The 26,762-nt window shown below is 38.6% G+C and overlaps 1 protein-coding gene across 4 annotated transcripts in view; it reads right to left on the reverse strand.

The window, feature by feature from the left end:
* Positions 1–26,762, reverse strand: part of grm8a (glutamate receptor, metabotropic 8a) — a 299,716-nt gene that overhangs the window by 38,753 nt on the left and 234,201 nt on the right. For all 4 annotated transcript variants that reach the window (XM_086269259.1, XM_086269258.1, XM_086269260.1 and 1 more), the window contains exon 7: positions 20,632–20,835. In XM_086269259.1, coding sequence (XP_086125385.1) covers positions 20,632–20,835 — 204 coding nt within the window. The remainder of the gene's footprint in view (positions 1–20,631; positions 20,836–26,762) is intronic.

Genomic DNA, 26,762 nt, shown 5'->3' on the forward strand with positions numbered 1-26,762 from the left:
TATGGAATAATGCTTTATAAATGATGAATTAATTACTACTCCTTTAGTAATGCTTAATAATGTGTCATTTTGATAGTTGTTTTAAGCGTTACCAGTAGAGCTTTCAACAAACTTTCCACTGACAAGATGCAAGTTGCATGTAGTATCCTTGGGTCAGATCCTCCACTTTCTCTGGCTTTAGAAAGCCAGCATAGCAACAGCCATTGCCATTCTTAGTGGAAGTGTAAGCTCAAGGCTTCACAATGAGAGGCCATATACCAACGAGCAACACTGATGAAGAAAAAAAAAAAAAAAACAGAGCCTACAATAATGAATGGGTTGACAGATTTACAACTGCATTGGTCTGCATGCATCTAATATGTTCATGCATGATTAAAAAAAAAAAAAAAAAAGTGCATCCCACCCGACGATAAGCATGTCATTTTTCCTCCCTGCTGTATTGGTTGGCTTTGCTCTGTAATATTCGATCACACCAATCATGCCTCTTTAGGGCTGCTTTGCAAAATTCAGCAGTTAAAGTTGTTGCCTGGAGTGAAGACGGAGGTAAGGCAGGCTGTTTGTCATGAAAAAGGCAGTTACCTTGATTATTCAGTCACATAGAGTTTGCACCTTTTGTTGGAAGTTTCTGGATAAGGTGGATAAAGACACAAGAAACACAAAACAGGCACAACAGAAGCTTGCGTGACGAATCCAGTGCATGTTGCTTACAAACCGATATAAAAATTTCACACCATTTTTAACCTTTAAGGATACTTAATCACATTTTTTAGTCTCTTTTGCTGCCGTGTTGATGTATTCTGTCATCAACGTACAGTAAGGGGCAGTGATAAATCAGCTTTTACACTTTCAATACTTCTCGCTTTAGTTGCTTTGACCTTGGAAGGGGAAAAAAAAAAAAAAAACACGAAATATCACCTGTTGCCCTAGCAACACACCTCCACCTCATCCATAGTGACACCCATTATGAGCTGCTTTTCAAAGCAAGATGCTGCACTGCAGAACATATTTGTCATAATGTGCGAGTAAGTGCTGCGTTTGTCCCGAAGACACGTTTTTCTCCTTAAACATCCATATGCCACAAATATTTTTGTATATCTTGTAAACCATTTGTTATTTGGGATCACAGTTTGTCACCTCTCCTGTTTAGCATGTGAATTATTTGCCTGTGATGGATTTATTCTGCATAACCCAAAGCTGGCATGCTTTGGGTTATGCTAATTGACACAAAGTGCTTGAAAAAAAGGCCAGGGGGAAGATGTAGGTAACATAATGCATTGTTTCACTTACTGTGATTGAGAAAAATACTGAATTCTGAAGTCTGAGTCTTTCATTTTTGGAGGAGGATTTGGGTGCTGCGATTGTGCTGCTTGAGCACAGTGAGAACAGGTAAAAATTCTACTTGAAGGCAGGAAAGAGTGCGTATGTGCAAGAAAACATTTTTTCAGGGCTTATTTTAACTCTGCAGGTCGCCTCGCAGCACCAGATAGACATCTAAAATGACAAAGGCCCAACTAAAGTGTCCTATGGCAAAATACTGTTTCCAGGCCTGCCAGCAACAGCGCTCTGTAGCTTCCCCACAGAGTCGGAGGCTATCCCTCTGGGTATCAACAACACACTACAACTTCCCTCTAGATTTGCTAAAAAGAAGATCATGGGTCATGACCTTTTACTTCAGTAATCTAATAAAATATCTAATAACCAAGAACTCAAAGAAGCCAATGTGAATTTCAATTTGGCTGAAATGAGCTTGCAGACAGAGATACACTAACAGAGGTGGGAAAGGGATGAAATAAGAGGGAATCAGTAATACTGGCACAGGAAAGAAGACGGAGAAATGATTTGGTTTCCACTAGATTCAAATATATTCAATGTCAGTCATACAAATCTGAGAGAGCTGAAAAGAAGACAAAAAATGAAGGTAAGGAATACAGGAGTGAAAGTAAGAAACCTTGGCTAGCTTAACCCTTTAAAGCCGGTAGGAGCGGGCACGCTCCGTTTTGTGTAATTATTAGAACCTGAGCACAATAATTTTTTTGCATATGAAACCGGAGGAGTTGTACTTACATCTTATACCATCAGCGTGTCCTAGGTCACGGTTTCCTTCCACATATAGCTTTGGAAAAATTGCATAAAAAGCGCTTGCAGGAACAAAAATATAATATGCCAGAAACACGCTTTGCCGATCCCATCAGCTGTTCATAACACTTCCCACATTGAAACACACGTCAGCACGAACGATCGCATGTCCGCCATTTCCTGCCCGAAACCGGAAGTGACGTCATTTTGCGTAAAATGTAGTTTTTTACTTGTAGGCCTTAAAAGCCTATACTGGTGTTTTTATAAATCATGTTTGACTTTATGCTTTTCTGAATAGTTTCTGGGATGCTTAGAACTCGAATTGCACTGCTGGAAATAGTTTATTTTGATGCACATGCTATTTTCTTTGCAAATTTGCATCATAGGATTGTTTTTCGTTTTTCCTGCAGTATATAAAAATTGCTGTATCTCAAAAATAAAACTATGAAGACACTCAAAATAAATTTACTGTTGTTGTGAACTATTTTTTGCAACTTTTCTGTATTTAAAGTTTTGAGGGATAAGCCTCTTAAATTTCTCCAAGTAGAAATATATATATAAAAAACAAAAACGATTTTCAATTTTTTTGTAGTTTATTGCACTTTTTTGCAATTAATGTAGTTACTATGGACTTAATGTATACATATTATTAAAATATGGGCTATAACAGTTGTATTGATGTATAGCAACTTGAAATGCTCCCAAAAATGGCTCTACAGCATGTAAAAATATAAAGTAAGCTCTGGCGGACTTGGTTCTATGGTAGGTCTTAAAGGGTTAACAGTCAGAGAAAAACAGAAAAAGATACAAAGGAGAAACGATAGAGTAAAATTAATGATAGAGGAAGAACAAGGTAAAACATGAGGGATCCGGCATGCTGACAAGTACTCGATACTGTCTACTTCACAGTCAGCTGCAGAGAGATATCAGTCCACTTAAGAGCAAAGAACGGTAGGTGAGGCAGATGGAAGTGGTGCAGCAAAAGGACACAGAAAGTATACAAAATGTTTTTTACTTAAACTTAAGATAGATGCAAAGATGGCAGAAAAATTAAAGAATAGAAGAGCTGGTAAAAAAGCCTCAAGTCTTGCCTGGTACACTTAATAAGAACCAAGGAAGAAGAGCAAGTCTTCATACCAGAGACTAAATTTATATGAAGGGAAGATGCAAAAGCTACACTGCAGCATGCATTAATAAAACATAGGTCTGTGTGTGTGTTCTTTGCCAACAGGCTACCATCTGTGTGCTATGCATCGATAGCACTAATAGGGGAAAACGACACAGACAGACAGGGAAAGAAACACAAAAAGAGAATAAGAAATGACAGAAGAAAAATAATGATGAAACCTGAAGTTATGGAAGAAAAAAACTGTCATTTTCACATTTTCGCAGGGAAGGCGACTGTAAAAGAGCAGCTGGTTAAACAGTAGTTCTCATGGCTTTTTTCTACTCTTTTTCTGTCCTTTCCCAATTTTCTGTCACATAATCGGACATTTTTGCAGCCACTTGCTGTACAACTTTCCTCGTGGCCAATCATTTCATCCCATCTGGTCACTCTTTACCTCTAAATCTGTTTGATCCAACAGCAACTATCTCCCCTCCCCCTTCCTCTGTGCATTTCCAAAGCACGCTATACCCATCCCTTCCCGTGGAGTCATCTCTCCTCTCAGCATCTCTGTTATCACCTCGCCTTGTCTGTGCAAAAGCAAAACAACCATGAGATAGTTTGTCTGAGGGAAACAGAGCTGATAATGGAACATGTTTGAAGAGGATCCAGATCTAAACGATTCTCCGTGTGAATAACAATGAAACACTTTGGCTAAAATAAAATACAGTAAGAATCTTTTCTACTGAAATGACATGTTTTTCATGACTTATGTCGAATGATGCACACATGCAGGGCACAAGAAAATATATACATATATTTTTGTACGGCAGTCTCCCGTAATTACAAAAAACTAATTTACTGAGCCAATATTTGTGTCATCATCTGCATTCACTGCAGCCTTTGAGAAAATGGAAGAGAGAAGAGTAAGAAAAGCGATAAAAACCGTGGGAGCCGGCCATATTAAGCTGATCAAAAGAGACAAAACAGCCTGAGCCGGGGATAGAAATGCAATTTGCAGGGAATAAAAGCGGGAGAGAGGAGAAATAAACAAAACAAGAAACAAGGAGTTACATTAACAAACTTGGCAGAAGAAAGAGGAAAACAGTCAAGGAGAGAGCTCAAGTGTTACTTATAGCTACACTGCTTACAGTTTCAACTCTCTGCTTGACTTTTTTACAGTCAAACAATTTTATAATATATAAAACCTTTTTTCAGTTTAACCCTGTACACTAACTTGCATTTCAAAAGGCAAAAATCTCACAAACATACACACGTATAGCATTGCAAAAGTCACTTAGCATTGCCCCATGCACTGTCCAAATATAAAAAGACATCTAACTTAATGGGATGAACCTTTATTTTGTCTACACATAACAGGCAACCTAGAAAATAACACATTTTACATTGTATCTTTAGGCATTTTGTTGCTAATAGCCTGTTGAAAAAACTGTTCCCATTTCTTTTCTTGTAACTATGAAATATATCAATGGTAACACAGTTTATAAGCATAGAACAGCGTTTTTCTACCAACAAGTTGCTCTCCAACCAGCTATTAGCCAAAACCCAACCATATCTCACCATGGTCCATAAAGTTATATTCTTCAGAAACGTTATGGTTCACGTCTTGGCTTCAGCCAGTGGTGTTGGGGATCAGTCAAAATGTCTGAAGAAGCCTAGAGAGCTCCCAAAGACTAGAAAAGTTGCCTAAAAGTGTTCAGACGATTACAGCAAAGTTCACCAATACCTGGGCTCCTCTGCCAGCTAAGAGGTTTTTATCATAATATTTAAGGACAGTTTTTTGGCCATGCCCAACCAAGGTAGAAATATAAGAAATTTATATATGGAGGCTAGGACAGGCCATACCACTCTCAACACTGGCACAGGAATCATAGAGTCATGAGTTTTGCTAAATTAGGTTTAGAGACAAACAACTTTTTCTGCTCTTGCTCTTGACGAAGGCGGTCGCACTTTTCTCCTCTCCTCCTCTTCCTCTCCCTTAGCTTCCCTGCTTAGCCTCTTATGTCCTTGTCTAGTCTTGTATTTTTGTATTACTTTTCCCTGGAACATTCTCTCACAGTCTGTTCTCTAAAACCTAAAAGAGGAATTATGGATTGGATCAACTGGTCCCTAAATGCAATTGACACCCCTTTCTCAACGAGAAGTTTGGGCTTGGGTGAGCCTGAGTGCTGAACAGAGACGCGTTACTGTAATCTGATTGCTTTTTTCAGGTAACGAGTAAAGTAAGGGATTACTATTGCAAAAACGGTAATTAGATTACCGTTACTTTCCCGTAGGAACGCTGCGTTACTGCGTTACTAAAACCGTGATCTTTTTTGCGAGAATGTCTCATGACAGTGACGTAAGCGAGTGCGACGTTCGTGACAACAGCTGTGTGCAGATCAACAGTGCATCATATATTGAGTGCGGGAGAGAGTATGAGCATGCAGCGTTTAAAGCGTGGAAGTACGGACCTTACTTTGAGTTTGATTCCATAAAAAGTGACAAAAACATTAGCGTCCATTGTGCGTGGGAAGAAGACTTCTTTTTAAAGCGAAAAAAACCCCCTAAACTTCCAAGCAAGCACCGAGTGCGCTACGGCGTAATGGGAAACTCACAGAGAAACTCGCGGATTCTTCCACTGACCGCTGCGGCACACCTGCACCAGAGCACCCCTCCGCCTACCCTACTCCTGCTTTACAGGTGAAAATAGGGCAACAGGACCACTAGTCTTTGATGTTATTTATTTTCTGCTGTGTTTTACTTGCATCTATTTGAAAGAGTGAGTGTAAACACACACAAAAATATTTTATGTGCTGGAATGTGCAGAAAATAGGTTTAAATGTTAAACAAATTTCTTCCAGTCAGAAAATGTTGCATATAATTAAATTTTTCCTTGATGCATAAAGTTAAAACTAATAAAACAAGTTTTAAAAAGAGACTTTTCCATTTGATTACATTTTGTATGATGGATCATGCAGAAAAAGTAGAATTGGGCTGAAAGATCTATCACTTTATCACCTATTCAGGTTGTAAATCGTGTTTTTAAAAAGTAACTAAGTAACTAAGTAATTAATTACTTCTGAAAATAAGTAATCAGTAAAGTAACGGGATTACTTTTTCAGGGGAGTAATCGGTAATTACTGATTACTTTTTTCAAGTAACTTGACCAACACTGGTGCTGAAGATATCTACCTATTCGGAACCATGTTAACAGGGTTCTGGCAGATCGGAGCTGGCTTGGCCCTGACTTATCAAAGAATTAAGAAAGCGGAACCGGCTGTTCAAACCCCCACAGAGCTGCCCGCTGGGATTGGAATGATGGGAGAGGCGTGAGTTTCTCAAAATGGGCTCATTGAGTGCAGCACGGATAAGATCTTGGAAAGGCTACGGCTGCTGTGAATACTCAGAATAAGATCTTTGACTGCAGACTGGATACATCTCGGAAGGGCTAGCTCAGAATAACATCTCTGGGCGCAAATTGGATGACATCTCGGGGAGGCACACTGCCGTGAGTTCTCAGAATCGGCTCCTTGAGCAAAAGAAATGACAACATCACAGAACGCAAGTATGGCGAAGCTCATGGCTCTCCAATGGGAGATTGAGAGACCAGTGTTGGACTGTAGAACTGCTTTGAAATTCATATGAGCTGTTCGCACTAAATTAAAAACCACCATCACTTCATGCGGATACCCATTTGGCACCAGCTGCGGTCTCAAGGCTGGAGCTGAACAACAACACCCTGATAACGACTGTGTTTAGTCTGTTCCTTCCTATTCCATGCAAGGCCACCTGGGTTGGCTGGAAGACCGTTTACTTAGCCTAGCAGGGCGAAGGACACTGTCTCAGCTGAACTCTGGACACGCACAAACATACATATACACTGATATGCACACACTCATCCCCCCCTTCCGATGCTGACGGTGGATCAAGGAGACCAGCGCACGCAGGCCCGGATGTACTGTCTAATTCGGCTGTCTCTCACCCTTTACCCACCCCTGTGGCTTGTCATGTGTTTCTTTGGTGTATTAAGAGTTGTTTCGTGTGCAGAGGTGTTTTTTTCTGTTCTCAAACTGATCTCCCTGTTGGAGCTCAGTCTGGGGGGAGTTATTTTTTTCTCCTTATCTTTCCTCATGTGGTGCATTTTCCATTGTTATACCTCTCTGACCTGTCTTCTCCATGTGATGTTTTGTGTAATGTATGTATGGTCGGAGGGTAAGATGGCGCCGCCATTGCGTGCAATAGGTCGGCAGCCTTATGAAATTTCCCCTTGTGGGACTAATAAAGGTATATCAATTCAATTCAATCAATAAATGTCATAAAAATATGCCCTTTTTATGATGTAAAGCACATATTACAAAGCTACATTTGCTAGCATTTATCAGCAGACAATGTAAGTGTTCTTCTTCACATGACTGCTAGAAGTATAATCTGTGCTGCTCACCCTTTATCACTGATTGCAATGGATGATAACCAACCTACTAAGCCTTCCAAGGTAGAGGAGAGCACCCACAGGCCAAATGGGTATGGGAGTAATAAAACTGATTAGATGGGTTTGCATCGTCCTGTCCAACAGACCTGCATAATAGTAGTAATAATTAACAAATTAATTAATTAACAAAAATTATTACTCTATTATCCTTGCCTCTTATTTTTCTGAATTAAATGTATTTCCAATAGTGGTTTGTTTTTGTGCCCATGTGAGTGTATATTTGCCTCTTTGCTGCACTGATTTGGGCTCTCTGTATGATTGCTTTTATACCTACTTAGTTTCTACCTATTCTTACTCACTCCTCTTATCTAAAATTATATTCAGCTAATGATCCTCTTTCAGAACTTAGCTCATTGCAAGAGAAAGGGGTAATGTATAATATTGAAAACAATAGCAAGAGGATAGAAAATGCTTTTATATGCACAGCCTATAGATACACAGTAGCTGAACAAGGTCTACTTTATACGATGGCTGTTTTGCCCATTTGTCTCTCACAGTTTACACTGACATTATTCAACGGCCAACTATATACTGCATATGGCTTCACCAAACAATAAATAAGCACTGTAAGAGAGCTCTTCTACAGCAGGCAAGGTGACACTACCTGTACAATAGGTACTTCCAGCTGCTTCTTCAATCGCAAGAGGTCACCACAGTAGGTAACTCCAGTAAAGTTGACAGATTTTTCCATGGGATGCCCTTCCTGAAACAAATCCCAATTGGGGATAAACTAGGGAGTTTACCCTTGCTAAGGGAATGTGTAAACCATTACACTATGGAGCTACCATGACACTACCTGTAAACACTTGGAAAATGTGCAAATAATCTTCTACTTACTACCTGCTGCTTGTAAGTGGACAGCAGGTAGTAAGTATGAGATTATGTTTGGACCTGAGGAGTCTATATAGAGTGAAGCACTAAGTACATCCCATGACTCAACAGCTTTGTTGGTGCGCTTGACTTTCCAAATTTAGACAGAGCTACTGTAGCTGTTGAGTTACGTTCTTTAGAGAAATAAGATAATTTAATAAGACTATAAGTCTTGTAAAAAAATCTAAACATCTAAAGGTGGTGGTGTGTTCACAGATTACATAATTTCATAAATGATTACCTATGTTACATTGTGCATAATTAATTGCATGAAGTTACATTTCTGTAGCCTTTTAACTAAAAGGATCTTTACACTCCTGCTATAAAGAGTATTTACTAACTCAAGATACCAGAACAATTTAACCAGGTGCAATTCAAGAGACCTCAATGGGAATAATAGTAATAGTAACAGTGGGTAATGCTGACTGGGAGTATTCTTAGCCCAGTGGGCGCAACCAGCCTCAAACTGATCCACTGATCCATACTGGAACCATTGCCCAGGATGCCAGAGGATGTAGGGGTCTGGAGAATGTGGATGACATGAAGGATGGAGGCCTTGGTGTTCCAATTTCCAGCTACTGAAACTGGCTTTTGGGACTTGCAAAGTCACCTCTGTGGTGAGGAAGGAGTCCTAGCTTGAGACTGAGAGTTGTGCTAAACTCATTATGGAGGACTTTAAGAATCTCAGGGTTTTGTTCATGGTTGAGAGGAGAATGGAATGGGGGATAGACAGATTGGTATGGCATCAGCAGTGATGTGGACACTCAACTGGTCTATTGTGGTGACCATGAAAGTGAAGCTACCAATTTACCGGTTGATCTATGTACTGTCGAAATGATTGTGATTGCAGAAAAAACAAAGCAACTAGAAGCAATGTTTTTGCCACTGAGAGGATTCTGAAAGGATCAGATTGTCATTCTAGCTATAAAGACGCATCTCACATCTAAGAGACGTCTCACTTAGTGAGAAGTCTTAAAAGTTTTATCAGCGTTTTGGAGTTGGAGAGAGCTATTTGGGGTAGGAACATAGAAATATTGCAGAGATGGAGTACAAATATGTTAAGAAATAAATAAAAAGATTTTATTGGTTTATGGGTGACCATTTCTTAATTGTGGCAATATGATTATTAAAACCTTTCAGAGAGTATTTTTAGGCTGAAACTGTGTCTAGCTGAGCTACAAATAATGGAAGCCCTCCGGTCCACACATACACTTTGCCAGACTCTTATATTTGAGTGACTGTTTTGACCAGGATAACTAGAGCCAAGGAATTAGGAAAATAAATTCTGTACTAAAACCCATAATTCTGAAGAATGCTTTTCCAACATTGGCGATAGAGGGAGGACAACACAATTCTAAACTTAGAACTTGGCCAACTTGACATCAATACATGTAAAAGCAAAGGGTGATAAACTTAAAAACAGTCAATACAAATCTGAGCTTGTCAGTGGAAAAAAACAAGCACTTTAAATTTGCTATGGACAGTTTCCTCCTGGGATTATATTGCAGCCGTTCACAGCTGCTGGTTATAGTGTTCTCACTCAATATTGTACTACATCCAAAAGATTTTGTCTCCATTAAAAATTTAGGAATAAACAGACCTAAAAGATGGGGAAAGGGTTTAAGAATACCTGAAAAACAGCTGTTGAGGTATTAAACTGACAATAAAGAATCAACATCAGGTAGATGCGGATAAAAAGGTTGTTGTTAAATATATCACTGATTTTATGGGGATTGAAAGGGCATTACCTTTTTCTTATTATTCTCCCCTTCCACTTACTTGAAGTTTGAATAATAAACCAGGACAGTTCCCTATGCATTCTTCCCTTCTTATGGTTGCCCTAACCAAAGAAAATTTGGCATATTTGCCATTATATGTTTAGCATGTTTCATGTTTCTCTCTTTTTGTTCTCTTGTCATTTCTAATGTCATATTCAGTTTAACTTTAAATTCATGCTTCTCTTTGTCTTTTACAGTTTCTTTTCTATCCAAGTCTACGAGCTGAACATAAATTTGATATATCACTGTCAGCTCATCTTGAAGGTCATTTTACGCAGCCCCTAAAGTAAAAAGAAAAAAAAAAGTTTGTTTTTGGGGTATTTTTTTTACTTTTACTATGCCCTGGATTTCCATCCATTTTTCTTCCTTGCCCCATGGATAGACTGAAGATGACTCTTATTTCGCTGTTTTCTTCTACCCAAAGCTGTTATTGACCAAGCAAAGTTCATCTTTCTTTTATCTGTCTTATCCGCCCTAAAGCACTGCCCTTTTCTCATTGTCTTTTGCACTCTCTTTGCCTTTTCTGCTTTTCAGCAAGCTCTCCATCTTTTTTTACCCCATTCATCTCTCTGATTCACTTTCTCTTCAACCTCTACTCTTGTCTGTTTTCCATATCTTCTTTCTCCTATATCCCTTCAAGGTCATATAGCCCTAATAGACTTTCTACTGGGATAAGCTCTTCTGACTCCTTTGCTCCCTCTTTCTTATTCCAAGATCATTTGCGACTGTTCAAGTTCATCATGTATAGGGAAGCTAGTTCTCCAGAATAATACAAGTACTCTTTCTCTCATAACAGGTGGCCTTCATCCCCCAAGCCAGTTCCTTTTGTAATGTCATTAACCAAAACCTTCCCTTTTTTATCCTTCTCTCTTTCTCCTCAAGGCTGTTCAGCCAGGTATAGAGTTCTTCATATGAAAGTCAAGCCCCTCTAATTAGTGCAAGCCAGTTCAGTTGTGAAAGTCCATCTTGTCTCTCTGCATGGAATATAACCACACATAGTGAAGATCACAATGAGAGTTACCTTGCATGAAAAACACATCCACATATAAACTTGTGTAAAGGACAAAAATAGGCCCTTCTTTTCCCTACTAGAGGTGGGAATAATTGTAAATCTCACAGTTCAGTTCAATTTAATTCAGTTCTTGGTGTTGAGAATTAGTTTTTTATTGAAAACAATTCTTGATTTACAGGAGGAAACACTTGATTTTGGCTCTTTGTCATGCTATTGTCCGTACAAGTAACAGTTAAGCAAACTGGTTTGATGACGATCGGAAAAATTAAAGATTATCAAGAAATGTAAATTGAAAAATATTATATTGGACCGGTCTTTGACACAAAATAGATAGAATAAGAATATATATATACACATAACGATATATATATTGGTAGTGCAGTGTTTTATTTGTATGTATTCAGTAAGAATCACAATTCTTATCCCTTTTTCTCACCCACCCCATATTGTTTGTGAGCCATATCCAAATTGCATTTAGCCTTAAACCACTCAGTCTGAAAGAGAGCACATATGGTCATGAACAGAATAACATTTTATTCCCAAATCAAATTCTGTGTTTGAACATAAACGTGGGTGCTTTGAAATAAGTAAAGTTTCACTGAAAATCTGCCGATGAAATGTAAAATGTGAGCTGAAGGAAAGAGAAGCAATAATAATCATACTGATGGTTAAACATGGTATATTGCTCCCAGCTTAGCAAACAAACAAAGCAGTATGCTTGACACAGAGCGAGTCAGACTACATATATAATTGTGTACTTGTTTCAAAATAAACATTTGTTTTGATGAAACTTAATACATTTTCCTTACAATTTGTGGATAACAAATCCTAGGAACAAACAAAGACTTTATAAAGCCTATAGTGCCATGAGTTGATGACTTAATGGCTTTAGGGTGTACGAGTGGTAGGAGTGCAGAGTACAGAAGAGTAACAGAGAGTCAAACAGAAAGCTGGGGGAAAAGAAAGAAAAATAGAGTTGGTGAAAAGAGGACAATAACAGTGAAGCACAAACAAATGAAAGTATGCTAAAAAGGAAAGAATGAAACAGAAGAGCAAAGAAGGGACAAAAGAGAGTGTGATGGAGAAAGAAGCATTAGAAAGGACGTCATCTGAAATGCTTTTCTGGGGGAGTACTTACAAGTAACAAAGCCAGTAGAAGTAAAAGCAAGTAAATGTATGTATATCTGGATCTGTTAATACTTTGACCTGGTCTGAGTTAAGTTCTCAACATGAAGTGAAACAATCAAACAAACCAACTCATTTTGTTTTCCTGACGTTCCTAAATTTATTTCAGTTTAATATTTTATTTTTGTGCCTTGGATCAAAACTGTACAAGTTGCCTTAGTTTTCATTATGCATAAAATCTGTGATATACAGTACTGTGCAAAAGTTTTAGGCAGGTGTGGGTGTGGGTGGGAGGGGGGATGCTGTAAACAAAGAATGCTTTCAGAAATATAAATGATTGTTTTTTGGCCCCAAGTGTATTCTGCAGCAGGACAATGACCCCAAACATACAGCCAAAGTCACTAAGAACTATCTTCAGAAAAATACAAATTACTGGAAGTGATGGTATGGCCCCACACAGAGCCCTAATCTCAAAATCATCGAGTGTGTTTGAGATTAAATGATGAGACAGAAGGATGTGAGGTAGCCTGCATCCACAGAAGATCTGTGGTTAGTTCTCCAAGATGTTTGGAATAATCTACCAGCCGAGTTCCTTCAAAAACTGTGTGCAAGTGTACCTAGAAGAATTGATGCTGTTTTGAAAGCAAAGGGTGGTCAGACCAAATATTGGTTTGATTTAGATTTCACTTTTGTTCATTCACTGCATTTTGTTAATTGATGATGAAAATAAATGATAAACACTTCCATTTTTTAAAGCATTCTTTGTTTACAGCATTTTCTGACCTGCCTAAAACTTTTGCACAGTACTGTATGTGTGCATTTACCTCTGTTTATCTGCATGAGCTTTTCTCTGCAATGCAAATAGTGCAAAATAGTAGCAAATTATTTTCCGGCAAGGTCAAGCAAACACTGTTTTTATATAATAGTATGTAATCAAACTCAGTAATACTTCTGGCTGCAGCCTTGTTAAAAAGGGTTCACGACAGTGCCACGCGTTTGATTTGTTACACCATGGCCTTCCTGACACAACCCCAAAGGGATTTGTGCCTCTTCCTGGGAGTGAACCAAGGCTCTTTCCTTTGTAAGGCAAATGTGCAAATCACTACATGAAAAATCAGTCTTGCTGTGTTAAAGTGGCTTGGAGCTACATCTGGGCAATATCATGTTAAAAATTTGAGGTGTTCAGAAATCCTGATGGCATGAGAAACTGAGAAAGTAAGAAAGTAGATGACTTTGACTTGTGTGGATAGTGTTATGGGCTTTTTTCTAGGTGAAAAAAGATGAGCAATAAGCATACTGCTGTTTACTGTATTCCTGCATCCTGAGGTGACCTCTTCTCAAAATACAAATGCAGTAACATAATGAATGTGAGAGTGAATGAATAGTGGTATTGTAAAGCGCTTTGAAGGGTTCCGAAAAGCGCTATATAAATGCAATCCATTATTATTATTATTATAATTTTATTCAATTGCCACCATAAACCATACGTCATCTCTGCAAGAATGTATAAAAGAAAACATTGTGGCTTTTTGTTTCTGCCACAATGCCAAGTGATGATAGTATAAGATACTGCTTAGACTAGGCAACCATGTTTAACCATGTATAACAAATTATTCAGTTAACATGGCACTCCAGCTGCCATAATCAATCATGTGTGAGGCAGACAGATTACATATGACAAATCACATCAGGTAGACGTGATTTGTCATATGCTATTGCAAAGGCCAAAACACGGCGAAAAAAACTTTAAATACTGTCCTATAAAACTTTGGAATGAATTACCTTTCAAAATAAAAAACAAACTTTTTAAGTTGAGATTCTTAATAGAATGAGGTGTATATATGGCTGTAACTTAGGAGGTAGAGCGGGGAATCAACTAATCAGCAGGTCTGTCTTGATCTTGGTTCCTCTAGCTTGCATGTCAAAGTATCCTAGGCAAGATACTACACGACAAGTTCGCCCTGATGCATCCATTGGGGTGGGATTCTATCAGCATTAAGTTAAAAGTGCTTTGGTATTAAACAAAAACACTTTAAGGAATGGGTCACTGGGACTTGCATTAAGAAAGTGAATTGAGTGCTCAAATCAGTCGAAAAACACTACGTAAGTACCAGTCCATTTACTTCTTTCATTTTCATCTCAGCTTTCATGGCTGTGTTTTTGTTTCAAATTGATAACATAGCATATACCCATTGAAAGGTCACAAGGTATGAAAGATATGAATTCAAGATATACCTGTGTAGATCCAACAGGACAAGAGTCCTCTTCATCACCTTTTTAGCTAGATTAAAGCCTTAAAAAAAAGCCCATGCCACTCTGATGCGAATGGAATCATCACCTTCATGAGTGGATGTGTACAGAACCCATGAGAACAAATGAGAGAAAAAAAGAGTTTGTCCTCTGGCCATTAAAAAAAAACTTGATTTTTAGTGTTAACATGGACATCTGCTGAAATTCTGTTAAGGCTGTACTCAAATTGAATGAAGAGGTTGCTAAACGGTTGGCTTTTTGCTGAAGTTGAAGTGCACTGGTTTTCTACATTGATTCTGTGGTTCTACAGCAACAGCAACAACCAAACTGGTTTTCAGTTGGTCAGAAAGCAGCCCATTCTCTCTCTCATTTTGTCATGTAGCTGCTCAAAAGGCAAATGGATATGGATCCATAAGGAGCAACAAGAAAGAAAATCCATGCTCCATCATCACCTCTAGCTTATTCTCCTCCATGCCCATGATGTGCAATTAACACAGGCAAGACACACGCAGGCCTTCAGTTTTTCCCACATTTCTCCTTAAGGGTTATCAGTGTAATGGTGACCCTAACCACACTAATAATGAAACTGTTTTTAATCAGAAAACACAAATGTATCCAGACACACTCATAAAAATACACACACACAAAAAAGTAGCCAGAAGAAGCTTCATTTCTTCAAGGCATCTGACCAGATGTGAACAACCCCAGCAGATCCACTTACTACAAACAACCACCCAGCAAATGAAACTCATTAGTTTTTTAAAAATCAAACTCAAGTACTTACAGTGGGAAAACAGACTGACAGAAAAAGTGATCAACTTTCTTTTTTCCGGGGATGGCGGTCCATTACACCACCACTAGCAGCCTGAACCACTGATACCAAGGATGGTATCAGTGGCTCTGATAAGCCAGGATAGAACCCTGCTTTCATCTTGTTTACACAAAATTCTGACCCTATCATTCATACGTCACAGCAGAAAGTCGAGACTCACCAGATCAGTCAACATTTTTCAGTCTTGATGAGCCCATGTGAAATCTGGACTCAGTTTCCTGATTTAGTTGGAAGAGCAGGACACAGTGTGGTCTTCTGTTGCTGTAGCACATCTGCTTCAAGGTTCGATGTGTTGTGTGTTCAGAGATGCTCTTCTGCATACCTTAACTGTAACTAGTGGTTATTTGAGTTATTGTTGCATACCTATTCTCCAATACTCAGACAACCAAGCTACATTCAAAGTCCCTTAAATCACCGTTCGTCACCATTTTAATGCTGTTTTTCAACATCAGCAGGTCATCTTAACTGTGTCTACATGCCGAAATGCATTCAGTTGCTGCCATTTGATTGGCTGCTTAGATATTTGCACTAACCAGACAGTTAAACAGATGGATCAAATGATGTGGCTGGTAAGCGTGTAGGTGTTTAATTCCCATCTTCGCATAACCCAGACACTGGCAAATTGATTGATTCCACCTATTAATTTTTTTATTTTCTGTAATCATGTCATGCCTCAATTCAAGCATTCAAGTGCACTCTTTCTATATTACTCCTTCAAATTTTCTTTTTTTTTCTTCCTTTTCAAAATACTGGAGGGTAGAGGTGTGTCTGGAGTAAATTATTAGTTATTTAAAGTCTGTTTTTAGTTTAAGTATTCCCCTATTTCATCAGTAAATTATACATTTGTAGCGTTCTCACTTTTATGGATGCAGCATGTGACCTTAAAAGGATAACACAGCTGTAAATTAATTGCATTATAATTTATTGTAATTGCCACTGTTACCCATAACTTTCTGTAGTGCCATCTACAAAGTGTCAGAGGCTAATGAAAGAATTTAATAGCTCTAATACAAGCTTGTATTCCCATATCATTTCAGCTCCATCTTATCTAAAAAATTTTTATTCCGTCTCAATGTCTGGTCAGGATCACTTACAGCTCATTCTGTCTGGGCCAACTTTTACTAAGCGAGAAGGATTCGGTGATTCATCTGGGGATAAAGTTTGCGACCTTGTAGTTATGGGAGGATTTCTCTACCCTCCAGGCCAACAATAACTGAGAAACTCACTTGAGCGCAAATCTGCCGCTGCTGTATGAAACAGCAATCATTGCCTGCCTGTGAATTTATTTCTGACACTTTTAGCAAGGGCAGACACCGACAGAGCAGGAAGCATCAAACACTGATACATATTTTGGGCACATTCCTATACAGACATATTCAAGCAATTTTAATCGTTCCTCTAAATCAGAAAAGCATTCTTGTAAACCTCACAATGCAACCAGTCTCACTCTGCCTCTTGCTTTCACAGACATTATGTATTCCACACAATGCTGGACGAAGGAACACAGGAAATGAAAAGGCTGACAGAGAAGCAGGTACAGGCGCATCAGGGAGAGGAATGGAGATTAATAGTAGAATATTCAAATGAGGTGTCTGATGCTACTTTGAAATGAGCAAATGTGTTTTTGGGTTTTTTTTATCCACTTAAAATTTGTCAACACTTGAGGAAGTCATGCAAAGAGAAAGAGAGAGGGGAAATTACTGAGCAGTACAAAGTGATACAAGGCTATTCGCAAAAAAGCAAAATGTAAAAAGATTACATGTTTTGAGAAAACACAAACTGAATCTAATGTTAGGTGTGAGAGGTAATGTGACATGTTCTTTGATAAGGACAAATTAGACGTTTCGTTTAGCATTGTTAAAATATGAATTTGTTGAGTCAAGTTGGGTAAAAAATACTGTAATGTGTCTACAATTTATTAAAAATGTGATACTGTCCAAATGTTTACACAAAAGGATTAACACACTATTCAAAACCTGATGTTGACTAGCTATAACGTATCAATAATACAATAATCTACCTTACATGGTAAACGAATCTCGTAGATACCTGATGTAAATGATGTGGTCTATCAGAAAGTTTACAAATTTGCTGATAAGCTTAGTGTTACACTGGGCTACAGCCCTAGACTAAGTTCATTTTAACTAAAATTTAAGGGTTACACCGGTGCCACACATCAGAAGGGTATTTCTACAACGTAAACTCAGGATAGCCAGGCCTTCTTTGCATTTTCTGGCTTGACAAAGTCTAAAACTGCAGCAGAAGCTTTGCTAATTCAGGTCTCCTGCTTCTGGAAATAAGCATAAAAGTGGACGTTTCATGCATCATTTAACTCTCTTTCTTCCACACAAAATGGGTCAATTGAGCATTGCCTACTCCAATCAGAGATATTGTCAAAGGAACAGGTTATTTAAAAAAAAAAAAAAACTTATATAACAAATAAAATCATGATGCTGTCATGATCCTGGGCCATGTTGGCCCAGTATTCTTAGTTTTCGTGTGTTTTGTGTTTTATTCTGGTTTCTAGGATGTTCTGTTAAGTTGTTCCTTGACTTCCCCTTGTGACTTTTATGCCCTGTGTGCCCCTCTGTGTATCTGTGAGCCCTCGTCTCCCCTCCTTGGGTTTCATTCAATGTTTTCCCCAGCCCGTTTTGTCTGTGCTCTCTCTCTCTCTCTCTCCTCCTGTCTGAACCTCTGTGTACTTCCTGTTTTACTTTGACAGTCTCTCGTCAGTATGCGTCATGTTGTGTTCACTCCTGCCCTGTCTCGTTACGATTATCTGTGTCAGCTGTGTTCCCCGTGTGCTCCCACTTCCCTCGTTAACCCTCTGTGTATTTATGTGCGCGTCTCCCTCAGTTCTGTGTCGCGTTCTCCCTCATCCGTGTGTTTCTCCGTATAATTCTAATTTGGGGTGTCTTGGTTGCCAATTGGTCCCGTTCATGTCTTTGTCTCTTCTCTGTTTCCTTACCTCAGTGTCTCCCAGTTAAGTAAGTCTTGTCTTCATGTTTGTTTGCCCATCAGTCTCCAAGTTTAGTTGCCTGTTCTCTCAGTCATGTCTCCTCTCATCCCTTGCTCTTTTGCCCTCACTCTCTCCTCCCTCTGTTTCCTGTATATAGTCAGTCTGCATCTCAATGTGTGTATTTCTTGTACTTCCTGTTTTACTTTGACAGTCTCCTGTCCTGTATGCATTATATTTAGTTTTGTCCCGTCTCATCTGTTAGATTGTGTCCAGCTGTGTTCCCCAGGTTGCTGTTAGTTTAGTTTTCTAGTTCCTTCCAGTTTGTTTTTATTTATTTATTATTTATTTTTAATTTCATAATCCAGCAATAAAACTGTGCTGATTGTAGTTCCACCTGCAAGTCTGCATTTTGGGTCCTAATCTTTACCGCTTTAACCACCACATGACGGGTCTGTTCAGTTCTGACAGCATCATGAACGAAATGTGGAAATTGTGTTAGCTTTTCACTAGATCAAAGTGAAATTAATTGGAATGATTTTATATTGTCATTAATAAACAGCCTACAACTATAACTGGTCAGTTGTCTAATCTGTGCTTGTAACATTTATACATTTTCTGCCACACCAGCTGAATGTATGCGTTCTTGAGAACCATTCAGTGGTTTTTGTAAGAATTTGTGATAGCATAGAGGTTCCAAATGATTTTAAACTGAAGCCCTGAAAATAACCTGCTCCCAAACAGGTTGTGTGTTCAGCATAAGTTACCATGGTGATCCAGCAAGGCACAAAGACAGCCCAAAGTGAGCCACCGGTGTGACACTGAAAACTCTGGCTTTAAGTTCAACATACCTCACTAATCAATTAATCCCACTTCATAATACAGCCCTCAGGGCTTTAGCCTAATGTCACATTAGGGCAGCTATGGATAAGCAACCACTTGTGTGCAGCATTGCTGTGGCAAGATTTGCATGGAAGTGAGACAATACACACGGAGGAACTGGAGACAATTAAACAGAAAATGTTTGGAAAATATGGAAATATGTATTTTGACATAAGTGGTTTAAACCTTTTACTGACTTAAAAGGTACCCCCCCACCCAAGAGTTAGAAAAGGAAAAGGTCATTCCACGAAACAGTGACATCAATAACATCTAATATGAGCCATGTAAGCATTAAAACGACAGGAACAAGGATTTTAACTCTCAAGAAATCTGTGCCGTGGAACAGATTGGACGAATGTACATAAATCCACAAGCACTTTGACCAGGAGACAGGAGTTCATGTTCCACTAAAGAGAGCCTATTTTTAGATTCAATTCAGAAACTCTAGAAGAAAAAGGAAGTAATAAAAGAGCTGATTGATTTTACTTTGCTCAGAGATGTATTTTTTCTCTGTCCCAAATGCTTACCTATATCAAGAATAACAATGCAAATTAAATTTGTATTTATATTTATATAAATATATTTACATTTCTGAATTAATTTATATTTAATTTGAGTTCTTCACAAGGCAGATGTTAAAGGATAAGTCTTAAGATAAAAGTGAGTATCATTCATGATTTTAAAGAGGCTGAAATGTTTGCAAGTTGGTGATCTGAGTTCATAATCTCCTATATCTCTCTTTATATATTCTAATTTCATTGTCAATACACTCATATCTGATATTAATTTAAATGATTTATACATGCAAGCTTTAAAACACAGGGAAGAAGATAGTGTGGTGTGATTTAAATGTGTATCTGAATATCCGAAGGGTACTTGTCATATTTGTGCAATATATATATATATATATATATATATATATATATATATATATTATACACACACACACACACACACACACACACACACACACACACACACACACACACACACATATAAATTGCAGTAAGTATTACTGGAGGTTAGCATAATCTTTTTTTTTTTTTTTTTTTTTTTTTTTTTACTAAAAAAAAAAAAGGTTAGCATAATCTAAGGCATTTTGTTTGAATGGTCAGCATGTAATTTTTTTTTTTTTACTAGGATAAGAATGCTTTTAAAAGCATATGCACCTGAAAAAGGTTACAATCGTTGAAAAAAAACAAAACCCAGCATTATATTGGATCCTATACATTTAAACCAAGTGGAAAACTTACCATTGAAGTTGACAGCGCGGATGTGGTTGAGTAGCTCTTTACCATCGATATTGTTGGCCATCCGTGGACAGAGGCCTGGGTATCCGTAGCAGAGCTCCCGGTGCATGCGGTGCAGAGCGTGGGCCATGGCATACACTGCATCCATCACAAACTGAACCTTTCCCTCTTGTTCATAACTGGAGTCACGGCCAACTTTTTCTAAACCTGAACAAGAAGAAGAAAAGATGTGCTTAAAAGGGAGAGAAGGAATATTAGAAGTAAGATAAAGCACATTAACTCCCAGGGGACTCGTTTTAGGTAACAATCAAGGTATGGAAATCCATAGCAACATACATTCCACCTGCGTCTACCTCTCATAACAGATCAGCGGGGAGCTATAGGGAAAAACTTGTGTGCAATGATATAAAGTTACAGCATACAGAAGTAGATTTCTTTAGGCCATGTATCATCCATCACCCCACATGAACTGAAAAAAGGAATCATATGCTTCAGGTACGAGATGCTACGGTTGTGTGGTGAATGGCATTTGATGCTTTGGGTAAATGTGAAACTTATTCATGGCCTTAAATGACTTTATGATAATCATTCTGCAGTCTCGCCTTGAGTCTGTTCTAATAGGGAAGCCTGGCACCTGACCTGTATAGCCAGTCGTGTGCCTACTGTCGTCTTCACAGTGCCAGGCCATCACCATTTGTCACAGCTTTTGCTTCTGTTTGTGCTTTGTCTTCTGTATAGCCCATTTATGTCCTATTATATTCCATGTACACCATAAAAAAGCCAATAGTCAAGTGGTGACAGAAAAATAGAAATGTATAATGCAGGTGAAACAAGATCTACAATAATGGCACCAAAGCACGTAGAGGAAAGTGGGCAGCGGTTGGCTCCAGAAGGACTGAAGAAAGAGATGAAAGAAAGACAACAGGTAAGAAATAAAACGAAAAAGAGAGTTTAGATGAAGAGAAACTTTAAAGGAATGAAGAGAGACCAAATGAGAGATGAAATCTTTGTGCAAGACAGGTTGACCAGTAGACAGGCAACGGGGCACTCAGCATGACAATGACAAATAACTCCTCTCAGTCCATTCTCGCCCTGGTAGCAAAGAAAGAACAACATGTTCCTTCTTTACATCTTCTGAACCACTGATAATGGCATTTCTGTGTATACAGGAAAGGCAAGAAAGTGTCTGGTGGGGACAAAATAGACTTTATCCTCTTTCCGACTAGTCACACAACCATGTGTTGAGCCTTGACATGTTTAATTTACTTATAAGTCTCTACTTTTGGCTTCACATACAGTTATTAGTCTTCAGTGTATACTACCATTTAGCTCTGCTTTCTGAGCTTATCTTACTGCTGCAGCCTTATTAGTTACTGCAGATTAATGTTTAGGTTCATAAGCTGCTGATGAATATTTGAATACTTACATCTGGTCTTTATGCTTGCATGCATGTACAAAATACATGCATGCATACAATCCCTGCCCTGACATAAATATGTGCCAATGCTCAAAAGCATGCAAATGGTCTCCCAACTGCATTTTCTTTGAGCGGATTTTATGTAATGACTCATTAGCATAATGAGCTAATGAAAAAAGAAGAGAGTGAAAACCTCCTTGATGCATTAAGATGAAAATCAGTAATTGAGTGTAACATTCATTTTCTCTGTTTTCATCAAAAAGTTCAAAGAGTGGAACCACATAACATCCTACGTTCATTATCTTCCTTTCTCACACGATATCTGACTTTATGTGATATATTCTTTGTTCTTGTTTCTCTATCCTTATCTCTCGCTTCGACCACATTCTCTCATATTCTCTCTTTCTGTCCTACCCCTCCGTTTGGTTACTAAATCTACTGCATCTATCTTGGCTATGTTCACTCTTTTTTTCCTTTTCTTTTTTTCTTTAAAAGCAGCAGTCACCTTCAGGCAACACAAACCGAATCAAAACCCATCTGGGCTGAGCTGAATTAACAAGACCAGAGGCACCCAGAATCAATATGAGCATCCATAAGGAATTAATGGGGTCCCCTGAATAAAATCCAATCCACAGTTATGGAAGGCTGTAGGGTGCTTTGTATGCATGTCCTTATTCGTGTGTTTGTTGGTGCCTGTGGTGATGGGTAAGAACCCCAGCAGGAAATTAGTTAGCATTTTCTCCGGGCCACTGTGGTCCAGCCATACAGCTGATCACAATGCTGGCCTAAGAGTTGAACTTTGATAGTAAACAGGAGCACTGTAATGTGTGCATATGTGTGGAGAGAGGAAAAAGACAGAGAACAAAGTACGCAGAAAGTACAAGTCTCTATCTTTCAACTGTAATGAAAATCTGTTCTTTTTTGATCCTGCAAAGAGGGCTAACACAATAAATTTTTTTTTTGGGGGGGGGGTTCTGCAGCACCCTGTTTTCTGTTACCTGTTTGGACACTCTCCCTCATGCTGAGGCAACTATTCAAACCTGTGGGTATTTATTTCATGACCTGTACACTGCTGGGTGGAGGAGGGTGCTTTCGGCAATATTGATTTTGTGTGTATATACGATGATGATCCGCCCGGCTTGAAAAAAATGCACATGTGGACAACTACCTGCCTGAGGTGTCAGACTGAAACTGGGGGTAAAAACCCACTGAGTTATTTCCTAAAAAGTATGGGGAAAAAAGGAAAAAAAAAAACAACTTGTTGCTCAGAGCTGGCAGATATGCTGTTATGTGTATTACTGCCCTTAATTTGACATTTCATTAGAAAAGCAGCTGCACAAATCACATAACCTTTATTTATCCACAAAAGCATTCACCTTTTGGCCAACAACCTGCTCAACATTCATAAATACACACATTCACAGCTCAGTAGTCACTGAAAGAGAAGAGAGCTTTTCTCATTAGCATCTCAAATTCTGGCCACAAGCCCAGTTTTTGAATCTCACAGCCAGAGCTACAGTCCTGTGCAATAGTCCTGAGTCACCCCTCATTTCTTTATATTTTGCTTCTAAAGAGTCAGACGTTCTTGTAATTTTGAAGTGAACAATGTTTCTCCAGGCTTTCTGTCTGCCTTTCAACACTTTTCTTAGGACATTAGCTGTTTGTTTAGTCCAGTCCTTGTATTTTACCATTGTTAGAGGAATATATGTTTTTTGTTTCCTGAACCACTTAACAATGTTCTATGAGGACAAAAAGAATCCCAAACTTAAAAGATGAGCCAGCGTTGTGTCTACACATCAGGCAATGAATGACGAACCAGTTTAAATCGTATACTTAGGCACAGCCTGTTGCAAAAAGTATCTACAGCGATCAAGAGTATCTGAAAGATCCAGTAACAATCTGGCACAGGACCTGAGAGATGCATCTGGCCCTCAGATCCATCTGCTGTTTACTGAAGCTTCATCAGGAATGGTTTCAGTCAAAGGGTGGCTGTCAAGAAGCCAAGTACCTAGTACCATCAGGTTTTGATCCACCATGCAATATCATCTTGATCTTAAACACACTGCCAGTCATGGACACGTACACAGAAAAACACACAATTGAACATTGCCAGTCATGGATTGGCCTCCCTAGAGTCTGGACATCAACATTATTAAAGCAATGTGGGATTATCTTGACGGAACGGAACAAAAAGGAGCCAACACCTGGAGAATGTCCTTAGGACTTTGAATGTCCTTCAGGAATCCTGGCGAATTATTTCTGAAGACTAAAGAAATGACAAGAAAGCTGACTTACTGAGTTCAAGCTGTGTTAACAAATAAACATAGTCATACCAAATCTCAACTTTCAAGCTTGTTAGAATTGCATGCATGTTTGAACATGTTTCAATAAATCATTGCACCTATTTCCTATTTCCCAATTTCTTTTGCTGATTTCCCTTTCATTTTGTTTGCTAAAAGAATATTTACAAATCACATTTGATTGGTGTCAGGCTAGTATGCATCAAACTATACTACTAAAACCCAAAAGTTTCTTAGAGTTTTTAAAGTCTTGTCTTGCCCTGAGGTTACTCTGGTAACAGCCTCTGTAATGTGACTGATTCTCGTAAGCTCACTTGAATCCTGATGGGTGCAGCAGGGTGAGGTACACCACATTCAACTGACTGTGATGTCTGTGAAAACAAAACCCAAAAAGAAAAGTGCAGCAAGGTGAAACAAATGTATCTGTGTGGCTAAGCGATGTGATGGGAGTCCATTTATTGTTCTTGTAACCAAATTCAAGGAAATTAGAACAGAACAGAGTGAAAATTGATTCAACATTAAATAGAAACACTGTAAGTTAAAACCCGATTGTATTTTATCCACTTATATCCACCAGGTAAAAAGTACAAAAAAAGTATATCATTTAAATTACAGGCTGACATACAGTGTATGGCCCAGCTACACACAACACCTAGAGAAGCTGCTCAGGCATGGAAGCCCATGCTATGAGAAGTGTGTGGTGCATAGTTTGTGTGCTGATGTTAATGCCAGGAGAAGTCTGGAACTCTACAGTCAATCAGCAGTTCATATAATGGAGTCCATATAGTGTAAGTAAGCACTTATCGGGGCGGGGTTTTGTTGTTGTTGTTGTTGTTGTTGTTGTTTTTTGAATATTCACTCCCCATACTGCACATATTCAATTTTTTTAGGTTTATTTACTATTCCTAACATTTCCTCAGCCAGCAAGGAGTGCAGAAAGGTGAATATGTTCAGCCATAGTGCATCAAGATGACTTTAAGCAAAGGAAAGACAGACAGAAATGCCATGTTTTATTCATTCCATTAATCTCATTGGTGTAGTGAAAAGCTGAATCACTCATTAAGATGGTTGGCAAGCACATAAACAGCAACGTGTATACATGCACAGGAATGCAAAAAAGAAAGAATAGAGTCAAGCGCCTTTAGAACTGGTCAGCTGTGAGATACAGTTAAGAAACCTGTGTTTCTAAGAAGAGTGCATTTTGAAATATACCTAGACAGCCTCCCAAGTCAACAAAAGTACCTTGAGCTGTCTAACGTTCCACCATAATTACAGATCTAATTATGCTAATAGTCTACAAACAAAGCTAAACAAGACATTAATTAGTAAGCCCTTTCACAGCAACATACCTTTAAATAACACGTCTGGCAGTGGTGCACTGAAAGTACATCTTTTTAGCAACAGTTGTGCAGCTCTTAGAAAACAAACTGTGGTCAGTGACCATTCACAAGAAAGAAGAAAGACACCTGAAAAGGGCAAAGAGTCTTTTCAAGTGGTTTCACAATTTAGATAAAAATAGCGGCATGTTTTTTAGACGCTTTGGCCTTTAAAAAAAAATAAAAAATGAAATACAAGACTGCTAAATGCTGTCTTTTCTTCTCTCCAGATTTGTGCCTCATTGCATGTAACTTGTGTTTTATGTCTTTCTGAACATTAAAACATCTCCTTTTAATGCATCGCTACAAGTACGCATGCAGTTGTTGGCATTCAGCATTTGTGCAAATTCTCATTCAGAGAAAAAAAAAAGCACAACCAAGTAATGAAAGTATTGTACTTTGAGCCATAGATCAACATGCCATGTAATAATGAGAATTTCTCTCTGCTGTTCTTATGAGATGTGAAATGACACGATGCATCATTAATCAGTATATCGCAAGAAAATGCAATCGTGCCTTGAGACAGTTAAATGACTGTTGCTGTTATGAGTAGTGCTAACTGGGAAAACACTACCGTGTCTGTTTCCTGGGATTGCGTCAGGTGTTGAAACCGGAGCAACGGGTGTGTGTGTGTGTGTGCGTCTGAGTGTGTGCAAAGTACAATACAATACAGCTTTTATTGGATGTGTCTGCCCATTGTCTGCAGCCAGTAACAGTGTGTGATATGTATGAAATCCACCCATTTAGTCTCTGCACGTTATGTGAGCAGGTGCAAAATCAGAACTAGAGATTTAGCTGAGGCTTTAAGACCCAATTACGATATTCAATATTTAATGTAGTGCAGTCTTGTTTTTGTATCAGTGTGGAAAACAGGAGACAACAATAAAGGTGAAGTGGAGGCAGAGAAAGTGATGACTGGACAAAATGTTTGCTTGCTGAAGTGAATTTGCACACTTTATTCCATTTTGTAGCCAGCAGCTGCTAAATGCAATTCAGCCTTTCTGTTCACTGTTAATGACATCAGAGACCACAGGCAACTTA

The sequence above is a fragment of the Aulonocara sp. 'chitande type north' Nkhata Bay genome, linkage group LG17, assembly GCF_057382095.1.
Source record: "Aulonocara sp. 'chitande type north' Nkhata Bay isolate Kocher_YH1m ecotype deep benthic linkage group LG17, A_spYH_male_GT1.1, whole genome shotgun sequence".
NCBI lineage: Eukaryota > Metazoa > Chordata > Actinopteri > Cichliformes > Cichlidae > Aulonocara > Aulonocara sp. 'chitande type north' Nkhata Bay.